The sequence below is a fragment of the Lepisma saccharinum genome, chromosome 11 (genome assembly GCF_977018435.1).
Source record: "Lepisma saccharinum chromosome 11, izLepSacc3.1, whole genome shotgun sequence".
Classification (NCBI taxonomy): domain Eukaryota; kingdom Metazoa; phylum Arthropoda; class Insecta; order Zygentoma; family Lepismatidae; genus Lepisma; species Lepisma saccharinum.
The window spans coordinates 45587808-45612645 of record NC_139239.1 but is presented as its reverse complement, the minus strand read 5'-3'; the positions used below and the strand labels follow the sequence as shown (position 1 = coordinate 45612645).

Genomic DNA, 24838 nt, shown 5'->3' with positions numbered 1-24838 from the left:
ACCATGACATTGTTTTGCCAGAACATGACAATTTTAACTATGTTTGGTAACAGTTTCATATATCGGAAACACATTAACATCGAATATTTTGTGTTTCGCATGGTTTGTACTTACCAATTGTGTATTGTGGAACATAGTTCAAGGTGCCAATATGCTTATCTGTTTGCCTAGCCTAACAGAACCTAATCTTGCCATGCATGGTTCGTCGAGCTATTTATGAATGGTTTGTGGGGCTATCCGTAAATGGTGTGTGGGGCTACCCGTGCATGGTTCGTAGGGTTTTCGAACCTGGAAAAAAATAAAAAATCAGTAACACGAAAGTCGGAATTTTTCGGTGAAGAGTTGGAAACACTGCATTCGCACTGATGATAGACAACGCTAGTCAAGATTTGCCATCCATATTGTGTGTAACACAAGCGAAAGAGGAACGAACAATAATTACTCGATATGTGGAAAATTGAAGCTATTTTCGTGAAAAAGCTAAATTCCACCTTAAAGAATGTTTCGGAATTCATAATAGGTAAGTACAAATGTAAAAAATGACGAAATGAACGAGTGAAATGTATTTTCCCTATATCAAACTGATACCATAAAAAGTTACCTGGAAATGAAGCTCGCTCTTCAAACAGCTTGCTTATCTTTTCGCATGCATTTATATTTGGCCATAATATCACCTCACTTGATCTTCTACAGAGTGCGTCTGTCACTTCCTCCACGCAACGCAAGACAGTACCTTCGCAACTCTCGAATTTAAATGCAACTGCTTCCATAGTGCATTCATTTGCCAAGTAACTTAGTGCAATCTGAAGTTTCCTCTCAAATTCGATAGGTTTCTGACCTTTCACATACGGCTTTCGAAATTTACTCTCCACTAGTAAAAATGTTTTTAACTGTTGGAATGTTTCGCGAGACATTCCAAAAGTTCTGTGGAATTCACTGTCTGTCTCCGATGGTAAGGGAGTCTTAGGATGCAAGTAATTCACTCGCTTAAATCTTTCTATAGAGGAATACAAGTACCACCATTTGACGTACTGCATATACCTAGATTCACAATTTGTCTGAATCTTCGGGAAAGTTAAAACACTCGTGTTGCTTTCCAGTTCATTAAATGCGATCATGAATTTTATTAAATCTCTTTTCCTAATAGGAGCCATATTGGAACTGGAATAGTGATGGGTCGTTCGTGAACGAGTCGTTCAAAAGTAACGACTCTCTCTTGTGAGCGGTGAACGACTCGTTCACCAGAATTGAACGACAAGTTCAAAGAGTCGTATGTGTGCCACGACTCATCCGCCCGCCAAGCAACTATTATTCCATTATTCCCTCTCCTTTCCACGAATTTTGCGAGGAAGGCGCATGCGCAAGTGCATACTCGCCTGGCGGCCAGAATTTTTGAAAGAAAGCAAGTCGATTCTGCGGGCAGCAAATGGGGACTTGAGAGGAGAAGGAGGGGGGTCCTCTCTGTTCCTTTTCCCTACCCCTAGTTGAATAAAGCTGGCTGAAACGTGCCGTGTACGATGAGAGGGGAAGGAGCATGCTCGCGAGTCGACTCTTTCCTTCGTTCAAAGAGTCGTGGCACACTTTAGCGACTCTTTGAACGAAGGAAAGAGTCGACTCGCGAGTTTTGTTTGCAGAGAGAGAGCGCGCAACCTCAGCCCATGACGGGCAGCGAAGAACAGCCAACAAATTTGTCCTGTAGTTTCAAGTTCGGCCAAACCATTAGCGCTAAAATTACAAGAAATTAAACGTTAGTAAAAATATTAGGGCAGTCTTGTAAAAATTTTGGGAAGGTGTTAGGCACAGACCTCTTGATTACAACATTCCGATTAGCCTATTTTGAGTTGTTATTGTTTAAGTCCACTTTATGTGCAGATAGGATAGTCGGGACTGGACCTATAGTTTAAAGTGGGATCCGAACCTCCACTTTGTATTGAACACGGTACCCCTTGATTACCGGCGACGTTATCACTACGCCATCGGGGAGACCCGATTAGCCTATTGGAGCATAAAAGTGGACTTATAACAATTTTTGCCAAGCAGACCATTTTAATACATGACAGCGTTAACCACTATGCTATTAGGGTGAATCAGAAAAGGGGGGGCAGTAATTTATAATTTGCAACACAAAATACTTAGTGTGGAAAGCGATTGTTACTTTTAATTATTTTCTAAAGCGCCGGCCTCCATGGTGGAGTGGTTAGTACACCTCATTACTCATCCTGATCTTCGCGATTACCCAAAAAAGTGACAGAAAAGCGAAGTAAAATAAACCAAATCAATCAACCAATCATTATTTTCTAAAGCAAGATCAAAGACAATAAACACCTTTTGTTTTCTGTTACTCCAAATCCAAAAATGACGTAATACAAGCAGCAAGCACAAGTTCAAATGATAAACCTTTAGTGAAAATAACAAACATGTATTAAAACAAAAATTATAACTTACAATTTTTTTATATTCAGTTAAGAATTACCTAATAGAACAAACCACATGATAATGAATTAATTATAAGTGGACTCGTGAAATGAAGGTCTTTTTATATTTGAATACTACATTATGTTCTGTTTTTCTGATTTTTTTAATAAAGAACCTGAGAGACAAACACACGCTCACACACGCAGTTATACATAATTTCTTATAATCCGATCTATAATGGATATTCAATTTTTTATAACATTAATTTAATATATTTTGTGTAATACAAGGAACAAATTTGAAATTATGCGGGGAACGGTGGGGATTTCCCCTCTAACGATCATATCATGCAATTTCCCAATACAATCGCTCTCTCTTTCTCTCTGTATGCATGTGTACATACATATACTTACATATTATACACGTGAGACTAGAAGATTAAAATTTAAATCACATTGGAATGATAACGTTATTAGAGACGAATCACAAATTTACACCAATAGAAACACAGCATTATATACAAAATAAAAGTAAAACACAAATGAAAAGCAAAGATAAATATGAAAATTCAGTGCGCAAAATCATTGCAAAACAAAAATGCAATCAATAAAATTAATATTGACAAAACTAACTCAAGTATTCTATAATGTATGCCGGCGTGGTTAGCACATCAAGGGTCTCGAGAAATATAGTTTAAGGGATGATCCTTCCACGTAGTACACCCAATTGTCAACCTCACTTCCACATAGTACACCCTGGACTGCATTTTGCAGACTAACGAGGCTCTGGCGTCTATACCTACGGCCAGTATAATTTTCGTAGGAATGTGTGTGTGTGTTGTCCTGTGTGTTGTCCATATGTGTGCTGAGTGCCTTTACAGCCTCAGCTTTTAACCGGTCAGATTATTTTAATATTTTAGTTACTACAGGACATTACAGTTATGTTATTTTAGTTCTGGTAAGGGGCTGGATCCCGTATAAAGTGAAGGGTGCAAAATAGCCTAAGTGACGCACACAAAATTTTAAATTCATATTCAATCATAGCCTTTAGTATAAAACAGAGATGTGATGGGGAGGGCCGGCCCCCGTGGCGGAGTGGTTAGCACATCGCGGCACGAGGGCAGGGAGTCCTATGGCCGATATTCGGTGGAAACACATAGCGGCTCGGGATACCACTTTTGCCCAGGCTTTGCTCTTCTGCCACTTTGGCTAATCGCGATCATGAAAATCAGTGATGATATAATGAAATTGATGAAGTGACACTCAATTCCGAGATTCCTCTTAGCGCACTGTTCTAACCACTCCTCCACAGAGGCGACTGAAATTGTTGGAAGTGAATCAGTTTCACAAGTAGCAGGACATTACAAAATCGCAATGAAAACAGGGCCAACCCTTCCAAAGTTGGTGAGATGATGAGAGACACTCCGTGTAAAATGTACTGTCCGAGAATCTCGTCTCATTGGAGTAACGATACCGATTTATGCTTTGAAATCGATAAGCGAACAAGACCAGACAGGTGTTTTTAACTTGAAATCAAATCGCGAACAAGATATGCATTCTCATTCACGAGTTGAAACGATCGAGTTGCTCTTCCGCTTCGTGCACATGTAAACCTTTTAATTTACACGTTCAATTTTATTTATCCAAGAAAACAAATCTGTTAACATGAGAATGAACAGAAGAAATAAGCTACTAGTTATTTTCCCATTAAGGAACAAACAAATTTTAAAATGCTATAATTTCTTATAAATTAGCATGCAGTAATTATATTTTATAATTTATTAATTCAATTTTAATATTTTAACTGCCTAACACGCTTTGTTGTATTTTAAGCATCTTTTATACCTAATTACTTAGTATTGACAGCGAGGATGAATGAATTTTACGTACAGATAAGCTAATCGGGACTGGATCTACAGTTTAAAGTGGGATCCACCAGGTATCGTTACAAGGCAACGACGGAGGATGGATGGTGATTAGAGTATTTGACAAGAGGTTAAATACAGATTACCACTCATCTCTGGGCTGGGGTTCGAACCCGGAACTTTCGGTGTCAATGGGCTTACTTTGAGGAGGGCGACACCACTTATCTGTCACTCCAAGATTATTTCAAGCTGGCCAACATAGAAACCAAGAAACAAAGAACATGCACCATGGGGTATGTTTTATTTATGTTATTCAGCCATCCTTTCATTCCTTGTTAAATCCTGGTAAGGAAATCGATTCCTGTCTCGGATTCGATCCTCGGTGGAGGCACCTTGCCCAGTGATTTAGACCCCAGTTTAAAATGTAGCTTCAATCCCGATTAGACTATCTGAGCATTAAGTGAACTTTAAACATTGTCTGACAAAATCGTTTTCATATGACGTGAAATATTTCATTAACATTAACGTGTAAATATTTTACTAATGAAAACAGCATTAAAGAATAAATATAGAAGTTTAATCATAAATCTCATCGTACATGATACTGCAAAAAAGCTTTTATTGAATGACTGCAGAATTAGGAACAACTACGTAAGATGGACATGGGTCATGTTCACGAGTGATATAAACAGCTGTTGGCCATCTGCGGTGAGCCTACGTGTTAAGGTGTTTTACTAGTAGAAAGCAACATTAAAAAAATACATACGTATAATTTGGCCCGCTTTATAGAAATTCGATCATACATTATGATATTGGCAGAAACTTATATTGAATGACTGTAGAACAACAAAAAGCTATGGACATGGATATGGGATCGACATGGATAATGTTCAAGAGCGATATATATTTCTTAAACACAGCTGTTAGCCATCCGCGGAGAGCGAGCGGGTGGATCCTACTTTAAACTGTAGATCCAGTCTGCTGGCGAGACTGCCGCCGCCGCGCCTTGTGTAAGAGAGCTCGCGACTCGCGAGCGAACGATGAGTGAGGAGAAGAGTCGCTAAGGCGAGCGAGTCGTTAAGGTGCTTAATGACTCTTCGTGCCGACTCGCGAGTCGTGAACGATGAGGGAGGAGAAGAGTCGCTAAGGCGAGCGAGTCGTTAAGGTGCTTAATGACTCTTCGTGCCGACTCGCGAGTCGTGAACGAATGATGGGGAAAGAGTCGTGGGACTGTGCTGTGACTCTTCGTGCTGTTTCAAGAGTCGTGAACGAGCGATGCTCGTGGAAATGCAAGCATGTGTCGCAGCGCAGATCTGGAGTGCATTTTGTTGCGATATTAAAACCAGTGATCGAATGCAAAAAAGGAAGAATATGTAAATGCATGTTATTACTAATAAAAGGTTGATATAATTATATAGCATTTCTGTGTATGCTATCGTACTGCATAATTTGCATTATCCGCAGTATGAAATGTAAACTGAAACAAGATACAAATATAGAAAATCTCACTCATGAGACAGAGTAATGAAAACAAGTATGTGCAATAAATTTTGTTTGTGTGTGTGTATTTACTGTTTACACATATATGTATATCCACACACATACAGAATCGTATTTGTATTTTTCTTATTTTATGCCGCTTTTCTTCAAATTTTAAGTAATCGCGACGATGAGGATGATGCGTGATGATATAGATGAAGGGACACTCGTAAAGAATATCCTTGCCCAGACCGGGACTAGAACCCGGGAACTTCTGTGGCAAGATCAAATGTCGATTACTTCAGAATCTTGGCCATCTAGTCGGCTACACGCACACACACATGCACAAAAATGCAATACAATTTATTAATCTTGAAGGACGTACGTTGTGTTCGTTTACTTAAATACAATCATCTGCTTCAATACCTCCTACCCCCTTCCCCCTCTTCAGACATGTGTTTCGAGAAAAAGAAGCTTGGCGACTCTTTTGAACGACTCATTTGAACGACTCTACTCAGTGAGCGAGCGCTCATGAATCGACTCGCACAAATGAACGGCTTGAACCCATCAACTGGAAGAACTCAAATCAAGAGTTTTAGATTCAACTGTACCGTACCAGAACGATGTTTATAGCTTCGACCGTAATGAATAAAGGTATAAATTTTAAATGTAAGTTTAATGCCTATTAGCTTATCTGTGCATAAAATTTTATTTCAGTGCATGCAATAATATGACAATGAATTGCAAAAACTTGCGTGACCAGATACTTTGATTGTGAACAATTTGAGGAATCAAAATGTAACACCTGAACAGCTGTAAAACGCCTTGTTTTGACAAATTATCCCGCATTCAATAACAAACATATATATAGAATCTGGTTGAAAAGAAAATATTCATTCCATCTTCGATTTCATGACACTGACTCAATTATCTAATCTTAATCGTATAATTATGTACGATAACACAGCCTATAACATAATCGAAGTTATTTTAACGCGCAGCATAGGACTAATCGTAATAACTCAATGTTGATAAACCCGGCGTCTGCTTGCAGGAAATGAGCACAGAAGGTGATGTTTAGTTTTGGCAGAATCCGACAATTTATAAAAATTGATTAATTATTTGCAATAGCAAATATTATAAGCCGCGATTATGATCAGAATTTGTTCATACATACTTACTTTATTATTAATTTGGCCGGCCTTGAAAGTGCAAGCGAAGGTAAGTTGTGTTACTATTAATGATGTTACAAATCATTACGATAATATTTATCAGACCAAGGCCAGGGGCGGCTCAAGATAAAATTTTGGTAAGAATAAAGAATACAGAGAATGTCTCCAATTTTTTTCCTACTTCTTATACGCACTAAATTTGCAGTCCTGGTAACGTACCTGGAGTTAAGATTGGGGGGTCACGTGAAAAAATTGTGCACTTACGTCTATATATGTTGCAAAATTACGTTCTTCATTACCGCGATCATTCTCCACACTGTTCCTTCGTTACTTGCAGAGCATTAAGGTATCAGTTCGTTATATCGGAGACACTTTAAAATCGGATATTTTGTGTTTCGTATGTTTCGTACTTACCAATTGTGTATTGCGGAACATATTTGAAGGTGCCATTAAGGTTTTCACATGATTAGAAACATTTTTTACACTAAAATAAGCCATTTTCTCAAAGTGTTACGGAACGCACGTCATGGTGCAAGCCCCACAAACCATTTACGGATGGCCCCAAAAACCATTCACGGATGGCCCCAAAAACCATTTGGGATCATATAACCATCCACTAATAGCCCCAAAAACCATTCCCGGATAGCCCCTTGGACCATGCACAGAAGGTTAGGTTAGGCAAACAGTTAAAAAAAACGCCGTGGTTACGTTTTCGCTAAAATTGAAGCAACGGGAATTGATTTCCGGCTGAAATAGATTGAAAGATGAAAGAAAATACCTTGGAAGAACTTCGACAATGCTACAGAAACTGATTTCCGTAAGTAGTTTGTAAATTTGAGGAAAAGTGTCTCCGATATAACAAACTGATACCAGCATTAATTGTTGCTTTGTTACTTGAAGATCATTAATTGATGCATGGCGGAACAGAGGACGAACTTTGATTAGAGGTAAGTTTGGCAACGGTGTTCGAGCATTCTTCTAGGCATCGTGCGAAGTGAGGAAGCTAGTGCTACAAAACGTATATTGGTAAAACTTCGATAGCGTCCCAACGGATTTCTTCATTTTTACACAAGAAACTACATTAAAATTTCGGTAACCACCAAACGTCTCTAATTCCCTTATTTTCGTATTTTTCACATTGATACTTACATATTCTGCATTCGTAAGGATTCTTCTATTTCGCGTTTCGTTTTTTGCAGGCAAATAATCTCAATTTTCGAAATATGGAGTATTTTTATTTTCTTCGCTTTTGCTTGCGTTACACGCGATATGGCGGAGAAATCTTGACTAGCGTAGTCCATGATCAGTGGTTATGCAGTGTTGCGACCTTCTTCATAGCAAAATATCTAGGTACTAGTATGGAGAATACGTAAGTATGAATGTGGAAAATACGAAAATAAGGGAATTAGAGACGTTTGGTGGTTACTGAAATTTTAATGATATGGATAACAACATAGGCCTTTAGCCTAAAAATAAACTTCAGTCTGCTGACGTCAGAACGCAAGGTAGCAAGAGTGTTGTGCGATAAGTGATTGAAATAAAACAAAGCAACTGAAACCATTGGCGCGTGGATAGGTTAGTAGGGCCACGCAAAGGTTTCAATAGTGAAAAAGAAAGTCCCACGAACCATTGGTGCTAGCCCCACGAACCATTGGCACGTGGATAGGTTAGTAGGGCCACGCAAAGGTTTCAATAGTGAAAAAGATAGCCCCACGAACCATTGGCGCGTGGATAGGTTAGTAGGGCCACGCAAAAGTTTCAATAGTTAAAAATATAGCCCCACGAACCATTGGCGCGTGGATAGGTTAGTAGGGCCACGCAAAGGTTTCAATAGTTAAAAATATAGCCCCACGAACCATTGGCGCTAGCCCCACAAACCACTGGCGCGTGGATAGGTTAGTAGGGCCACGCAAAGGTTTCAATAGTTAAAAATATAGCCCCACGAACCATTGGCGCTAGCCCCACGAACCATTGGCGCTAGCCCCACAAACCACTGGCGCGTGGATAGGTTAGTAGGGCCACGCAAAGGTTTCAATAGTGAAAAAGATAGCCCCACGAACCATTGGCGCTAGCCCCACGAACCATTGGCGCGTGGATAGGTTAGTAGGGCCACGCAAAAGTTTCAATAGTTAAAAATTGGTTTCGAAAAAAATATTCGTAGCCCCACACACCATTCTCGGATAGCCGCACGAACCATTGGCGCTAGCCCCACGAATCATTCACGGATAGCCCCACGAACCATTCACGGATAGCCCCACGAACCATTCATAAATAGCCCCACAAACCATTCACGGATAGCCCCACGAACCATTCATGGATAGCCCCACGAACCATTCATGGATAGCCCCACGAACCATTCACGGATAGCCCCATGAACCATTCACAGATAGCCCCACGAACCATTCACGGATAGCCCCACGAACCATACATAAATAGCCCACGAACCATTCATAAATAGCCTTAGAGATACTGGGCGAAAGGGGGGGGGGGGTTGTCACCCCCATCAACCTCACATTGAGCACGCCACTGATCTCGTGCACGTCATGTTGTCGCAAGTTCGTAATCAGAAATGATGAACAGTAACTCACGTTTATTTACGTTCTAGAACTGTTACACAGTTACAAAACCGTGCATTTGGAAACACTGACCGGTTGTTACGTCATGAAACGCTCGCAAATATTTGGTTCACGTAGTAGAGGGACATCAAGGGAACAGCTTTCATGCATCGGAGCGACATTAATGTCGAAAATTACATGATTTATCGGCAAAAAAATTTCAACGAGTTGAAAGCAAACTTCCAAGACCTTCCTAAAGTATAAATAAACCCATTTCGGTAAGTACTTTCTCCTGTAAAATTGAAGAAATACGTTTTGGGGATACGAAAATTTTACCGAAACTACTTACCGAAATTAGTTTCTGTATCATTTAGAAGTTCTTGTTGGTATTTTCTTTCATCGAGAAAAACCGATGTTGTCCGTATATGCTAAATTGAACGAAAAGAGTGCTAATGGAACCTAACAAGCCTAACCTAACCTTGTAGGCATACCTCTTCTCCATGATGGTTTCGTGGGGCTACCGTCAATGGTTTTTGGGGCTAATGTCAATGGTTTTTGGGGGTTAACGTCAATGGTTTGTTGGACTAACGTCAATGGTTTAATAATTACTCTTTATGTCAAAAATTGAACTTTTTTTCGTGAAAAAAGCAAAATAACACCTTGAAGAATCTTTTGCAATGCAGAATAGGTATGTACGAATGTTAAAAATGACGAAATAAACGAGTGAGAGGTGTTGGGACGCTATCGAAGTTTTAACCTTATATTTTGTTACAATATGTGCTCATTGGCAAAACATTTAACTGATATCCCCGCAAACCATTTTCGGTAAGGTTAGGGTAAGAAAGGATTTCGAATTTTGTTAATATTTGGTATATTAACTACTTTTAGCCTTCTAATCATTACATTATGCACGGGTAGCCCCACGAACCATGCACGGGTAGCCCTACAAACCATTTCCAGTTAGGTTAGGTTAGGCAAGCTTAGTTAAAATTTTGTTCCTAAAACAGTGCGATACAGCTGTAAAAAAAGAATGTCCACTTATATCGGCTTTTTTTCCCTATTCCACACGTGACCCCTGCATTTTAACAACAGATTCGTGATTAGAAGGCCAAATTTAGTTAGTATAACAAAAAATAAAGAAATTGGAGACATTCTCTATATTCTTCATTTGCTCCAAAATTTTCACCCGGGGGAGGTGGATTTTTTGTGCCCCATACTTTCCATTCTGACGCTCCCCATTGTTCTACCCTGGTTCCCCTACTTTCCACCTTCCTACAATTAAAAAAAGACGACAATCTTGTACATTTACGGTTTTAATGACGAAAAATAATAGCCGTTCTTTAAAAATAATTGAACTGTTACTGTTAAAGAACACGTTTATTGTAGGCATAATGACATAAAAATAACATTAATCTCTTAGCCACATGATTTTGCATTATACTTATTATGTAACAGCCACACACCCGGTGGAGCCACATAGTGGTTAGGATCTCACTTTAAACTGTAGATCCAGTACTGATTAGCTTTTCTGTGAATAAAGTGCAAACAAACAAGCATATAGCCACGCTAATCAAGAGGACACCCTGGTTTGGCACCCACCCTTCCCTGAGAATGTTGCACAAGTCACCCGGCCCTTAAGCTGCCTCTGTTGAAGGTGTCTGGCGTGTTGTCTCATTAGAGCCAGTAATTATTGATTTTATCAATTATTATTACATCATTTTAGTCATGCCATGTTACTTTTTATTTGCAGATTCCCGACAACTTTTCACAAGCTGGTCATACGAACAACTGGGCTGTCCTAGTAGATACCTCAAGATTTTGGTTCAATTACAGACATGTTGCAAATGTATTATCTATATACCGCAGTGTTAAGAGACTTGGAATACCAGATAGGTAAAGTTTAGTTTGTAGTTCATAGTGTAATGAAAATGATGTTAATGTGGACATTAAATAGAAGTAACCCACAATCAATTGCAAAATAATTTGCGTAAAGCAGTTCTCTGTCACCACGTTGAAACAAGCATCAAACAACTTCTACTTCAAGATGTCGATGTATGCAGGTGTCGATATTTTTCAAACAATTACTTTACAGCGTAGCAAATGTGTTATTCTCCTTCCTTTTCCTTTCTAAATTATTTTTTAAACTATTTCTAATATCAATGTTGTGTAAATATTTATCGTGTTTGTACTACAAAAGAAGACAAAACAGGAGTTGTGCCAAACTTGAAGTTTCAAGTAATCAGGTACATGTTCCTTTTTTAAAGTTTAGTAACCAATTAATAAATGTGCTACAATACAATTATTTACTTAATTAATAAGGAATAACAGCTATGTTTTATCTGTAATGTTTCGGCATGTAGATGATGACCCTTTCAAAAGGCTCCCAAATGTTAACTTCTCTTCCATATAGTACACCCTGGACTGCATTTTACCGACTAACAAGATTAGTGTCTGGACTCACAGCCAGTATAATCTTCTGTTGGACTGATGTGTGTTTGTGATTGTCCTTTCATCAGATTTATCTTATCACCATTCATCTTCATCTTCGTGATGCAAACGGCAGAAAAGCAAAGTAAAATAAATGAAATCAATTAATCTGTAATCTTGGAATTTTTTGCAATATTTACCAAACACTAATTGGTTTCAATTTTTCCTTTGCAGCCAGATAATCTTGATGGTGGCTGATGATATGGCCTGCAACCCAAGAAATCCAAGACCTGCCACAGTTTTCAATAATGCAAATCAACATATCAATGTGTATGGTGATGATGTGGAAGTTGATTACAGGGGGTATGAGGTAAGAAAAATGGCATTATTGTGTAACAATTTCAAACTATCAATTTTTGTGAGTTTCTGCAAAATTCTTATGAATCAATTTACCGCAAATCATTGATTCTTTTAAATGCAATTAGAGTTTTGAATCTATTTTTTTGAAACTGGTAGAGTTGTAAATGATACAGGTATACAATACCAATCCTATTAACATCTTAGAAGTACAGTGGAACCTCAATTTTACATTTTTCAGGGGACCAAGCCAAGGAAAAACTTAAAATGCAGGAAAAGCTAAATTGAGAGAAAAATTTCATATCATTTTGCTCTGCTAAGACCATCAAGATTGAATGTATAATGCAGGAAAATGTAAAATCAGGGTTCCACTATAGTTAGGTTACAAATTATATTAGTGCAAATTGTAATTTATGTCTTGTCAGAACAATATGTAAGCACAGATATACAATTTAACAACTGTGCAACTCTCTTTCTGTTTTCCCATTGTTGTTTGTATGTACTCATTAGAGATACTATGGTAACTGCAGGTAACTGTGGAGAACTTTGTTCGTCTGCTGACTGGGAGGCTGCCTCCAGGAACACCAAGGTCGAAGCAGCTGCTCACAGACGATGGCAGCAACATCCTCGTTTATCTCACGGGCCATGGAGGAGACGGCTTCCTCAAGTTCCAGGACTCGGAGGAGATAACGAGCCAAGAGTTGGCAGATGCCTTGGAACAGATGTGGCAGAAGAGAAGGTTAGTTGCTTCCTGTTAGGAATTTTGGTGGGATGAAATTTTCCTGGTGGAATTTCATTTGTGTTGTACATATGGTTCCCATAAATAAGGAATGATCGCAATCCTACATACCTTCCGTTTGTATTTTCCTATCTTTTTGGCTCCAATAAAATGTGACCAAGTGCATTTTTGACCAAAAAGCTCTGATCTTGTATTCACCACAAAATATATGCCCCTAAATACATGGCCATGAAGTAGGCAGGTGGCAATAGTTTGCACTGTTTCCACACCGGAGGACAACCACGGGTGTTCGGAGGTTTAAGAGAATGAAAGATCTTGTAGAGTTGGTCTTTGTAATCCACATGATACAAACTGATAGTACTGGCTGGAAAGGTTAGGGATGACACCAAAGTGCCCTGGAGAGAGGTCGGTCTGAAGCTCGAACTAGGCAACGCAGCTCGGGTGCACGGGAACCAGCAACTTTTTCCCTGCTTTTGCTTTGCTTTCCCCATATGTGGCAACAGTGCAATTCTGCCCAGCCGTCTATTTTCATGGCCATCCGTGTAGATATAAAATATCCATATATTACAGGATTTCACATAGAAACACTTACTGTTGCATTGAAAATTATAGATACTCGAGTTTGGACTCCATTTAAAAATCAACTAGTAGAACTACATAAAAGTGAGTTACATCAAAATTTATCTTATTCAATATTGTGTTAATCTATGCTAACCATTTTTTTTTTCGAGGTAGCCTTATATTTTTTATTGTCATGAGAAAAAAAGAAGTGCCAGTTTTTTTGGATTTTACAAACAATCTCTCTCTTTGAAATTCTATAAATGAAAAACGATTGGTCCGATTGTGATGAAATTTTAGTATGGTGATTTAAAGTAAGGATTTTAAAAACAGATGCAAAGAGCTTCAAAACAAGGCCAATATTGTATGTAGGATCACCCAATACTGAGAAAAAGGTGTTTTGCAAAGTTGATAAAGGTTTTTTGACAAATTTTAAAAATCTGAAAATTAAGCATTGTGTTTAAAACCTTTCTGCCTGCACCATACTAAAGTTTCATCACGACCGGACAACCTGTTTTTTATTTATTGAATTTCAAAGAGAGCGATCCTTTGCACCCCCCTTCCCCCCTAAAGACACTTTTTTTGTTCTCACAACGATAAAAGATATATGAGGCATACTCGAAAAAATTGGTTAGCATAGATTAATGCAGAATTGAATTTGCTAAATTTTTATCAGGGTGGCTATTCACTGGGAATTCCTTGAATTCCAGGAATTATGCGTGAATTATTGGCTCCGGGAATTCTGCTTGAATTCTGCTTGATTTTTTCTCCTTAGACGTGAAAAATTACAACTTTTTTAATCCAAATCCTATTCACATTTTATGCAAATAAAAATTATTTTTGTAAAATTTTCTTGCTTGCTTCACTCGCAATTCCTCCTTTTCTTAGTCTTATCAAGTTTATAGCCATAGCTAGGAGGTGCCGGGAGAAGGCTCTGGGCACCGAACTATCTAAATGAAAAAAGTTGTAAAATTGATTGATTGATTTGTGGTTTTAAGTCCACTTGATGCACAGAAAGGCTAATCGGGACTGGACCTACAGTTTAAAGTGGGATCCGAACTACTGTGCCATGTGTTGAAAAAATAATTGAAATAGTTTGTTAAATAATAAATGCTGTAGCACCAACTTCTACCCCCCTTTTTGCATAATTTATGAGGATAATAATGTCTTTGATACTACCACTACTAATAATAATAATAATAACAACAACAACAATGTTGGTTCAGGCTAGTTTGAATCCCGGCTTGGGCATGGATGTTTGTGACTGTCCATTCATCAATTTCATCATATCACTCGTCCCCATCTTTGCAAATTAGCCAAACATGGCACAAGAAGCGAAGTAAAATAAAACAAATCAATAATAATAATAAAGTTATTATAATAACATTATTATTATTAGTATTAGTACGTTTATCCTGGCATTTTCTCCCTGCCCGCTCAGTTGCGCCTCTGATTGTAAATAAAAACTCAGCACCTTAAATTAAATATTTTAATTATATTACGTATATCGTTTAATTGAATTATAATTTTTGGATGTTGGAATCACATAGACCCTTTATATTATTAAGATATTTGTGTGTGGATGTTGAGAGGCGGTAGGTAATACACAAGGTTGAAATAGAAAAAACATCTGCTTGAATTTTTGGAAAGTTCGCCTTGAAAACCAGGAATTATACTTGAATTTTATCATGGTCCTAGAGTAGCCACCCTGAATATGTAGGTCTACTAGTTAATTTTTAGTTAAAGTCCAAACTCGAGTATGGATAATTTTTAATCAGACAGTAGTTCGCTATGTTATGTTTCAAATTGGGGTCAAATATTCTTAGATTATAATTTGTTAGAAGTCCCTGAAATCATGTGTTTCACTGTAAGCACAGGTTTGACTTGCTTAGTATTGCAATATCCATATGTGTGTGAGGCTTGAACTGTAAAGTTTTTAAAATCATTTTTCAGGTATCATGAAATCTTTTTCATGGTGGACACCTGCCAGGCTGCTTCCATGTACGAGAAATTTTATTCACCAAATATTTTGGCTGTTGCTAGTAGTCTTGCGGGAGAAGACTCTCTTTCGGTTAGTAATTTATGTGACATAAGTAAGATATATAGTAGAGTGTTTGTGAAGTCAATTACATGTATGTCAGTTAGTAACACTAGTCAAAATGGGTTTGGATGTCTAGAGATGACTGTTGTCTGAATAATTTCAGCATGCTGATTCAAAAGATGAAATCCATTTTTACCCATCATGTCTATTTTTTCAGAAAACAGCAATATTGTAACTGCCTTAATTTCACAATGTTTAGTTCCATTTTTTCCCCAATAGTAAGATCTGTTTAGATTTTGTTAAAAATATTGATTTTCTACAATACAAATCCTCCAATTTTGAACTATAAATGCATATAGAATTGTGTGCATTTAATCCAACTTCCACCTTCACATGATTCATTGTCATAAAAATTGAATGGATTTTGATTACGTAGTTTTATTTTCGAAATCCCTCATGTAAATTTCCTTCACAAAATGTCCAATACTCAATGTTTTAATATGGTGGGTGATTTAACTTTGTGACGTGGAGAAAAATCCTGTTGCGATGGGAAGAAATTGATGTCATTTCCGTGATCAGCATTCAAAACACTTCCAGAATGACCTATTGGTTTGTAAACAACTGAAATTTCTTTTGTTGCATTCTGGAATAGGTGTAGTGGAATGGTGAATATGAGAATTTTGATTGTGAAATTGTGAGAAATCCTGACGTGATTGGAAAAAATGGATGCCATTTGCATGATCAGCATTCAAAACACTTCCTATTGGTTTGGAAACAACCAAAATTTCCCTTGTATAAATTTATTTTGTTGCGTTGTGTAATAGTGAATATCATAATTTTGATTGTGAAATTGAAAAATCCTGTTGTAATACGAAGAAATGGATGTCATTTCTGTGATCAGCATTGAATATACTTCCAGAATCACTTGTTGATTTGGAAACAACCAAAATTTCCCTATTGCTGCTTTATGTAATAAATGTAATGGAGAATTTTGATTGTGAAATTGAATAATTCTGACATAACGGGAAAAAATGGATGTTATTTCCGCGATCAGCATTCAATACTTAGAGAAACACCTATTGATTTGAAAACATCCAAACTTTTTTCTCAAAATGTCAACCAGTGTAATTTATACAATATTGTATTCATTGACTTACTCTCATGGTTTTCAATTGATTTTGGTTAAACCATAATGCATTAAAGTAACAAAAAATTGCAGGTGCTTACACTAACACTAAGTTACAGAATGTGTATTGAAATATCAGATTAGTAAATTATCAGCACTTTTACCAATTCACCAATATTCCTTTAGCAGCTGGTACCAATTAATCTGACACATCCCCTAAATGTTTAATAACATTGGAAAATAGTGTATGTACAATACCTTTTTAATCATTAAAACGAGTTGAAATTATAAAATAATGTATATGTTATTATATTGTATATGTATTGTCTCAACCCCAGTTGTTAGCTTAAAAAATGTAGTGCAGATAGATACAAAACCATGCCTAAACCTTTTTTTTATCTCTATGGTTTCTTTATTTCAGCATCATGTTGACCCAGCAATTGGAGTGTACATTATAGACAGGTACACGTATTATGCCCTAGACTTTTTGGAAAGAGTTACACCTGACAGTAAGAAGACCATGGGGGAATTTGTAAGTACCTTATTACCTTATAGAAGATGGATTTATTTATTTACTACATTTACATGGTGAAGTTAAGGCTAAGTTTCTTCTACCTAATTTCTTATGGCATGTTATTTAAAGCATTCCAAGATATTTTATAAAGAGGAGAGGATATGGTTAGGGATAAAGTATAAGCCACAGGAAGGTAGCAGCATTTACATTGGGTTAAGACTTGTTTTAAAATCGTGGAAGAGACTGTGGCATTCTATTGAAGGTCTGAAGGAGAAGGTTGCCCATGCAGCCATATCAATAGCAGTAATATGAATCATACCAGCCTTAATAAGTAGGTGATTAGTGAAGTTTAGGCAGAAAAAGATGGATGAAGATGCTTTCAATGTCTATGATGTTACTGGCTGGCCTTCTCGAGTCCATCTAGCTATTAGTTGTTGATTGTAAGTGTGACCGCAGGAGGCAGTATCTGTGGTGGAGTGGTTAGCCTATCATGGTACAAGCCAGCTATACTAGGTTCAAATTCTTGGTAAGACATAATTTCTTTCACCATTCATCCTCATTGTTGCGATGTAAAATGTGTTGTGCAGAATACTGTTGATAAATGACACAAGAACCTTTGTGCCCATATTGCTTAATTGGAACCTGCTTCACAGACACCTTAGACGATGTAGGCAGCAAGCATTTGAAATTAATAAGTTTCTAGCAAGTTTTTTATACCAAGGAACACTTTTACAGAGGTTTTTGTCTGAAGCAAAATAACCAAAATAGAAATAGTGTAAATGAAGGAGGTGATGACGGATGACTACTAATTGGCAGCAGTCATGATGTTTTGTAATGGCTGTCTAATTTTTTTCATCATATTGTACATACAGTATGTTAGTGATCTGATGAAGCAGGGATTTACTGATTCTGATGTACTCTCCAGTTATTTTAACTGATACTGAACTGAGTTCTACATACAAAAATAACACTGGGGAACAAAAAAAAGATTTTATTTTGTGGCATAAAGTTTAATAACAGTTTCAGCACACAAAACAACTGTGATTGCCAATTGTATGATTGGTTCAGTTGAATTGACTTCAGTTATAAAAATAAACACACCATGGAAAATGTAGGAGGTAAAATTACTCCACGCTTTTCTCGGTAATATCAAAATTTGATAATGTGCTGAAATTCACCATTAAGAAACTTATTTATTTATTTGTAAATTGTTGCTAGGCAACTTATGAATCATTACTAGGCCATATATCTCTTAATGTTGAATTTTGTAGTATAACTAAGCGAAATGCGTTTAATGTGAATACATTGGAAATATGAGTTCCTCACGTAGTAAGTGTTTCAACAACCTAAATGTTTTTTGCTATATATGTGGAATATATTGTCTACCATCACAGAGAAGAAATATCACAGATGTAGTGAGAGATTTGTATCAGGCTAATTTTGCCAAAAATCTGGGACAACAGAATAAAAAATGGGTCCCACATATAGTTTGCAAAACTTGTTTGGAATCACTTCGTTATTGGGGCCAAGGCGGACGAAAGGGACTCAAATTTGGAGTGCCCATGACATGGAGTGAACCAATAAATCATGTTAATGATTAACATTCACAGCACAAAAATAGCAAAGGCATGAATAGATTCAAAAAGCGTAATTGGGTGTACCCTAATGTAGAGTCAGCAAACCCGCCAATACTGCACAGTGAAAATTTACGTTTACTAGTATGTACCTTTTCGCAAAATATCGACGATGACGTTGAGATATCAGATGAAAGTGCTAGTGACAATAAAAACGAAAGTGATTTTGAAGGATGTAGTTCTACACTGCAAGCATTCTCCCAAAGCCAACTGAATGATTTGATTCGTGACCTAAATTTGTCAAAAAAAATCATCTGAGATTCTAGCATTGCGAGAAAAACATTATAAGTGGCTCGTGTGTGTGGATTTGAAGATGGTGAAATTTTTACTAGGACAGCAAAATGGGTTCACAAAACATCCCTGTTTCCTATGTTTGTGGGATACTAGTGCTAGAGAGAAGCATTGGACGATAAAAGTTTGGCCCCCAAGGGAAAATATTATAGTGGGAAAAGCTAATATCTTTCATGAACCACTGATAGGGACAAAATCATCCTTCCGCCACTGCATATTAAACTTGGGTTGATAAAACAGTTTGACAAGGCCTTAGATACAAGTGTTGATTGTTTCAAATATATATGCCACACTTTTCCAGGACTAAGTATTGAAAAATTGAAGGCAGGAATCTTTGACGGACCACAAATTCGTACACTTATAAATTATGCCAATTTTACAACTTACATGTCTTACATCGGATCTGAGGCCTAGCTGAGTTTTGTGTCCGTCGTCAAAAACTTTTTGGGGAATCACAGAGCAGAAAACTACCGCGATATAGTTGGAAATATGTTGAAAAATTTTGAGAAATTTGGAGTTAATATGAGTGTGAAGATACATTTTCTACATAGCCACATTGACAGATTCCCTGAGAACCTTGGTGATTTTAGTGAAGAACAGGGAGAAAGGTTCCATCAGGATATAAGGATAATGGAAGAAAGGTTCCAGGGACGGTGGGATCCCCACATGATGGCCGACTACTGTTGGAGCTTACAGAGGGATTGTCCTAAAAAGCAATACAGCAGGAAATTGTATAGAAAATGTTTCACATAGTTTGTTACTTCATTGTGTACATACTTCCTTAATTATTATGATCATAGGCCTATAAATTTATTTTTATAATAATGATTGTAATCACAGAAAGAAATATTAAATTGTTGTTGGAAGTTCATTTATATGTATGTTTCCGCCATTTTGATTTAGTTGCATTTATTAAAAAAATTAGAGCCAATTCAGGAAATATATTATTATATCATCATTCAGCAGCATGAAATCGCCCTAAATTAGCTCTCAAACACTGTGCCGCAATTTCACTGTTCCCCAGTGTAATTAATAGTAGAAATGCAAGTCATTTTCAGGATGAAATGAATGAAAATGCTTTAAATTATGGAACCTCTATTATATGTTGATTTCTGAGGGTGAAAATACAATAACTTGAAATGCAGGAAAATGTAAAATTGAAGAAAACGTTATAATGTATGCCTTTTTTGGGAATGTGGAAAAATGTAAAATGTGGGTACATAAAATCAGAGTTCCACTATACCTTAAATATTCAGTACAATGCTGTAATGCTGTACTGCAATAACTTACCAAGACAATTTTAGTGAGTTCTCTGTGAATAAAATTTGTCAATATAAGAAATGAGTGTAAAATTCTTGTTCCAACACCTGTTCTGAGACTCCATTTTTAGGTGATTTTTATTTATCAGAAGTCTCTTGTGTCATTCCTAGAATAAATACACCTAGATACACGTGTGTACTCAGAATTGAGTGTCTCGGATTTCATTTTAGTTGAATGTTTGTCCAAAGAGAGTATGCATTTCCACAGTTGGAGTGAGGAAAGATCTTTATCCTCGAGATCCCAACAAGGTTCCCATCACTGACTTCTTTGGATCCGTTCGACCGGTAGAACTTTCTCTGAGCATGTTCAACATGACAGGAGTTGTCACCACCCAGCAATATAAAAGGTATGCTAGTGCAATGAACATGTGGCTATTTTTGTAAATACCTAAAGTAAACTAAAAATTAGCGTGCCTAAGTCAGTTTTAATGTTAAGAATCTCTTGCATGATTGAGCACATTTTTTCTATGTTTCAAGAATAGAAGTTATAGCTTTTACACTTTTAACAGAATTGTAATATAAAAGTTAATATAAGAAATAGTATTGTAGTTTATGTTGAGACATTCTTGGCAATATATAATTTTCTGACACCGATAAACCAATCCTGATATAATATTGCAAATGTTTCTTGGAGAACTTGAATAGTTAATTAAGCTCCTTAATTATTTATGTATCCAGGTAACTGCAATGGGTGTTGTCTTTAAAAAATAAATTTTAATTTACAAAACCATGTTATTTAAATTTTACATTTGTATTTATAAAATTAATTAAAAATTGGGAGAATTTTGCACTAAATTACAGGTTATTTATAAAAATAGTTTTACTGATAAACTGATACCAGTAGAGTATCAATTAACCCCCTTGAATCCCAGCCTGTGGATAGAGAGCAGAATCCCACGACCATGCTATGCGGAGAGCATTAGGCAACACCCAAGCGATAGTGCAAACAAATCATCTATCGCATTGGTTGCTAATTCCATAATTTTTGTATTCAAATGATTAGAATTAACATTATTCAGTCCCACATCAGACACACATAAAGGGATGTTGAAAAACAAATAAACAAGATAAAATGTGAAAATCCAAACTATATTGAAAAATTGAATACAGTGTGTGACTAACATGAACTATGTGTGCTATTCTTCTAAATGTGCGAGGCTGCAAATGCCAGGTTCATCTTCACATCCAGCACACATCGTTCTAGTATCCTTCCTGTGACCTTGTTTTGTGCAAACTCTGCATGGTTTCTGTTTCCTTTTTTTCTGTCCAGTAGATGGAACTGGGACAAGCTTATGGAGCGAACTGGGTACTTTTGCTAACGGAGGATGCTGCGTGGAGCTTCCCTCTTGTTCCGATAATTCACAAAACCACACTGTATTTACATAGAAGTTCATTACATGTTTGTAAAATAAAATCCTTCATCCTTACTTTCCTCACAAGAGTTCTTTGAAACAGTAGTCTCGCATTCAGAAGCATCCTTGCAACCATGTGGATTCCAAATTTTTTGAGCCAGGTATGTGATTTTCTGGCAGGGTTATAGAGAGCAAGATATTGATCAGTTGCATCTACTGATCCCATTAGTTCATTGTACTTCTCAATGTGCAATGGTTTGTTCAAATTCTGCACTTTTCCTCCTGTCAAGTGTAGAGTTTTTGCTCACATCCCAGCAGTAGTCAATACATACACATCTCTCTTGTCACATAATCTTGCTAGCAACTGATCCTTGTTGCGAATGAAACAGGATTGACCCTTCTGAAGTGCTTCTGTACATAAGAATTCTGGCACACCACGATTAGTACGTATGGTTCCAGTTATGTAAGTGTTTTTGTCAGAAGGTATTCTGCCAACCTTGTAGAAAGGTACCAGTTATCGACGACAATATACCTCCCTTGCTCAAGAAGGCGCTGGGCTAAATATACAACATGTTCTGAAACTGGAAGAATATGTGAGTCAGGATGACTAGGGATTTCATATAAATCTTTTCCTATGTATAAGGCGAAAGTCCTCGTATATCCACACATTTTGTCTACACTAGAACACAAACAGAAAAGTTTTAGTCCAAAACATGAACGTTTGTCTTTTATGTACTGCCGAAAATGTAATCTTCCTTTATACAGCATCAAACATTCATCTATCCCAATGTGTTCACCTGGGTCAACCAACAATTGGCAAGCCTCCCTCAACAAAGCCAAATAATGACCTAGCCGAGTAAGTGGGGCTTTGGGTTTTGCAAGAGCAGGGTCAGAAAATTGCAAAAATTTCAGAATACATTGAAACCTATTTCGGCTCATAACCAGGGAAGTAAAACACTTGGGGCCACTACACAACACACTTGTAGACCAGTAATCACTAATTTCAGGGCAATGTGTTATCCTCTTGAGAAACATCAAAGAAAATAATACGTACATTTCTGCAATTGTAACTGGATACCACTTGAGACCATAAACTGTCAGTATCAGATGATCCGATTCAGCGTACTCCATGTCGGCTCTCTTGTTAGTCCATGCACACAAATATTTTACAACATGCGAAAAATATGCTTCAAAACACTTGCCAGGTGTTGACAGTTCTTCAGCCACGATGGCAGGATGAAAATCATAGTCATTTTCAAACTTATAACATGGATTCTTACGTGCATCACTGAAAGGATCGTTCACGTATGTCCAATCTCTGACAGACTTTTACTCGTCTTCCACATCAGATATATCTGAATATTCAGACTCACTACAATCACTCTCCTCTTCTTCCGGAACATAATCCAACAAACTACTATCGTCCTCCTCCATATTTTTCTGCTTTTGTTTTACAAAATATGCAACAAAACAAAAACACGTGCTTTGCTCATTGCTTGCGATAGTCACGTGCTCAAGTGACATCACAGCAACACGTAGACTTCTGTCCTTCCCAACCGAGGCATTCGTACATTCTCTTGGCCATTACCATGCAAGGATATTTCCTTTTTGGCGAATAGTACCAGCTACATACGGGCTGTACATAGTGGTAGGAGAGCATGCAGGCTCGACTACGTACGGGCCATATGTAGTGGTAGTCGAGAGGGTAATGTGTCCCATTCCCAGTGTTTAGTTTGTAAATCATGGATCATTCGAGTCCTCCTTGCAGGCCAGTTGCATATTGTATCCACCTTATCAGCAGTCCAAACTCTTGCTCCCCTGTTGCCAACCAGATATGATTTAGCCAAAGCTCAGTGTCCCAGTTAGATTATACTATTCTTTGTGAATGGGCATTGACTGATGACATGAACCTAATTGTCAGATGACTTGGTGATGTTTTCTGTTTCAGTGAAGTTGATTCAGTGGCCTTAATTGTTAGTTAACATACTTTGCTGGTACAGCTCGAATATTAAAGACTGTCATATTATTAAAGCCATACCAGAACACTTTAACTGGCGTATTATTGCAAATGTAACACTGGGCTTCTCATGCAATAATTGATTTTTGAAAACTTCAGAATCTCCAACCCTAGGTCAGTAACTGAAATATCCCTTCATAATTCTTATAATTGTGATGATGTTTTGTATTTCTAATATTTCTCTGCTGTGTTCCTGTATGTAGACAGACAATGCCTTTGAAGTTCAGCTGATGATTTTTTTTTTTCCAGGGTTTCTATAGATAAGGAGCCAGAACCAGTAAAGAAATACAGATATGCTTCTCAGTTCCCAGAGTTCATGTTTGAGACGTGAGCAGGTACCTGGAATGCAAGTAGTTGTATAATATTGTAAAACAGTTCTCCTAGTGGCAAAGTTCATAGCTCTGGTACCATAAGAAGTATGGAAATTTCAAAATATTTATCACAAGTGTTTAAGTCATGAATCACACATTCTAGTCTGCTGGATGTTGACAGTGTGTGTTTTTATTTGAAGAACAGAAATCAAAATGAATGATTTGCATAAAAATGACAAGAAACTGCATACAAGTGTGTTGTACATTTCCTGAACAAAGTATTAAATGTATGTGATTTTTAATTATTGAGTTCTCTCCATATGCTTTTATTGTTTGGTTTTTGTATTATGTATATATTTTTTAAAAATTCTGCTGTCGTATTGTGTGTTTGGTATGAATGAACATTTCTTTCTAAACATATCATTTTGTCACAAGAAAAGAAGAGAGTGCAACAAAACAAAACCTGCATGGAATTGAAACTATACTTGTCTGGTAACCTTTGACAAAAATATGGGCAAAATTCCAACAGTCACTTCACAGAGTTTGCTTGTCAATGACTCCAAGACGTTTTCTCACTGCACAAAGTCATCATGCACTGATTCTCCAGGCATTAATCACGTTCTATGAAAAACGGACGGAATCTTCCATGGTCAGTACACGGACCTTA

General features: G+C 37.2%; 2 protein-coding genes across 2 annotated transcripts in view; one reads left to right on the top strand and one right to left on the bottom strand.

Annotated features, from left to right (window-relative positions):
- LOC145994763 (cytochrome c oxidase assembly factor 1 homolog) overlaps positions 1-8206 on the bottom strand; it is a 329972-nt gene extending 321766 nt beyond the window's left edge. The window contains exon 1 of the mRNA XM_083131010.1: positions 8080-8206. The gene's annotated coding sequence lies outside the window, so the exon portion shown is untranslated. The remainder of the gene's footprint in view (positions 1-8079) is intronic.
- Positions 6739-24473, top strand: PIG-K (Phosphatidylinositol glycan anchor biosynthesis class K). Its single transcript, XM_083131005.1, has 8 exons — positions 6739-6979; positions 11236-11378; positions 12147-12282; positions 12800-13008; positions 15520-15637; positions 17155-17265; positions 20663-20838; positions 24110-24473. Exons 1-8 carry the CDS (start codon positions 6911-6913, stop codon positions 24189-24191), a joined length of 1044 nt encoding a protein of 347 aa, XP_082987131.1. The 5' UTR covers positions 6739-6910; the 3' UTR covers positions 24192-24473.
- Positions 24474-24838: the final 365 nt, after the last annotated feature.

What these genes read in the sequence shown, in the direction of transcription:
- PIG-K (XM_083131005.1), top strand. Translation starts at nt 6,911, where the DNA reads ATGATCAGAATTTGTTCATACATACTTACTTTATTATTAATTTGGCCG. An exon ending in CCTTGAAAGTGCAAGCGAAG is followed by an intron (nt 6,980 to 11,235) that starts GTAAGTTGTGTT and finishes TTTTATTTGCAG; the next exon opens with ATTCCCGACAACTTTTCACA. An exon ending in AGAAGACCATGGGGGAATTT is followed by an intron (nt 17,266 to 20,662) that starts GTAAGTACCTTA and finishes ATTTCATTTTAG; the next exon opens with TTGAATGTTTGTCCAAAGAG.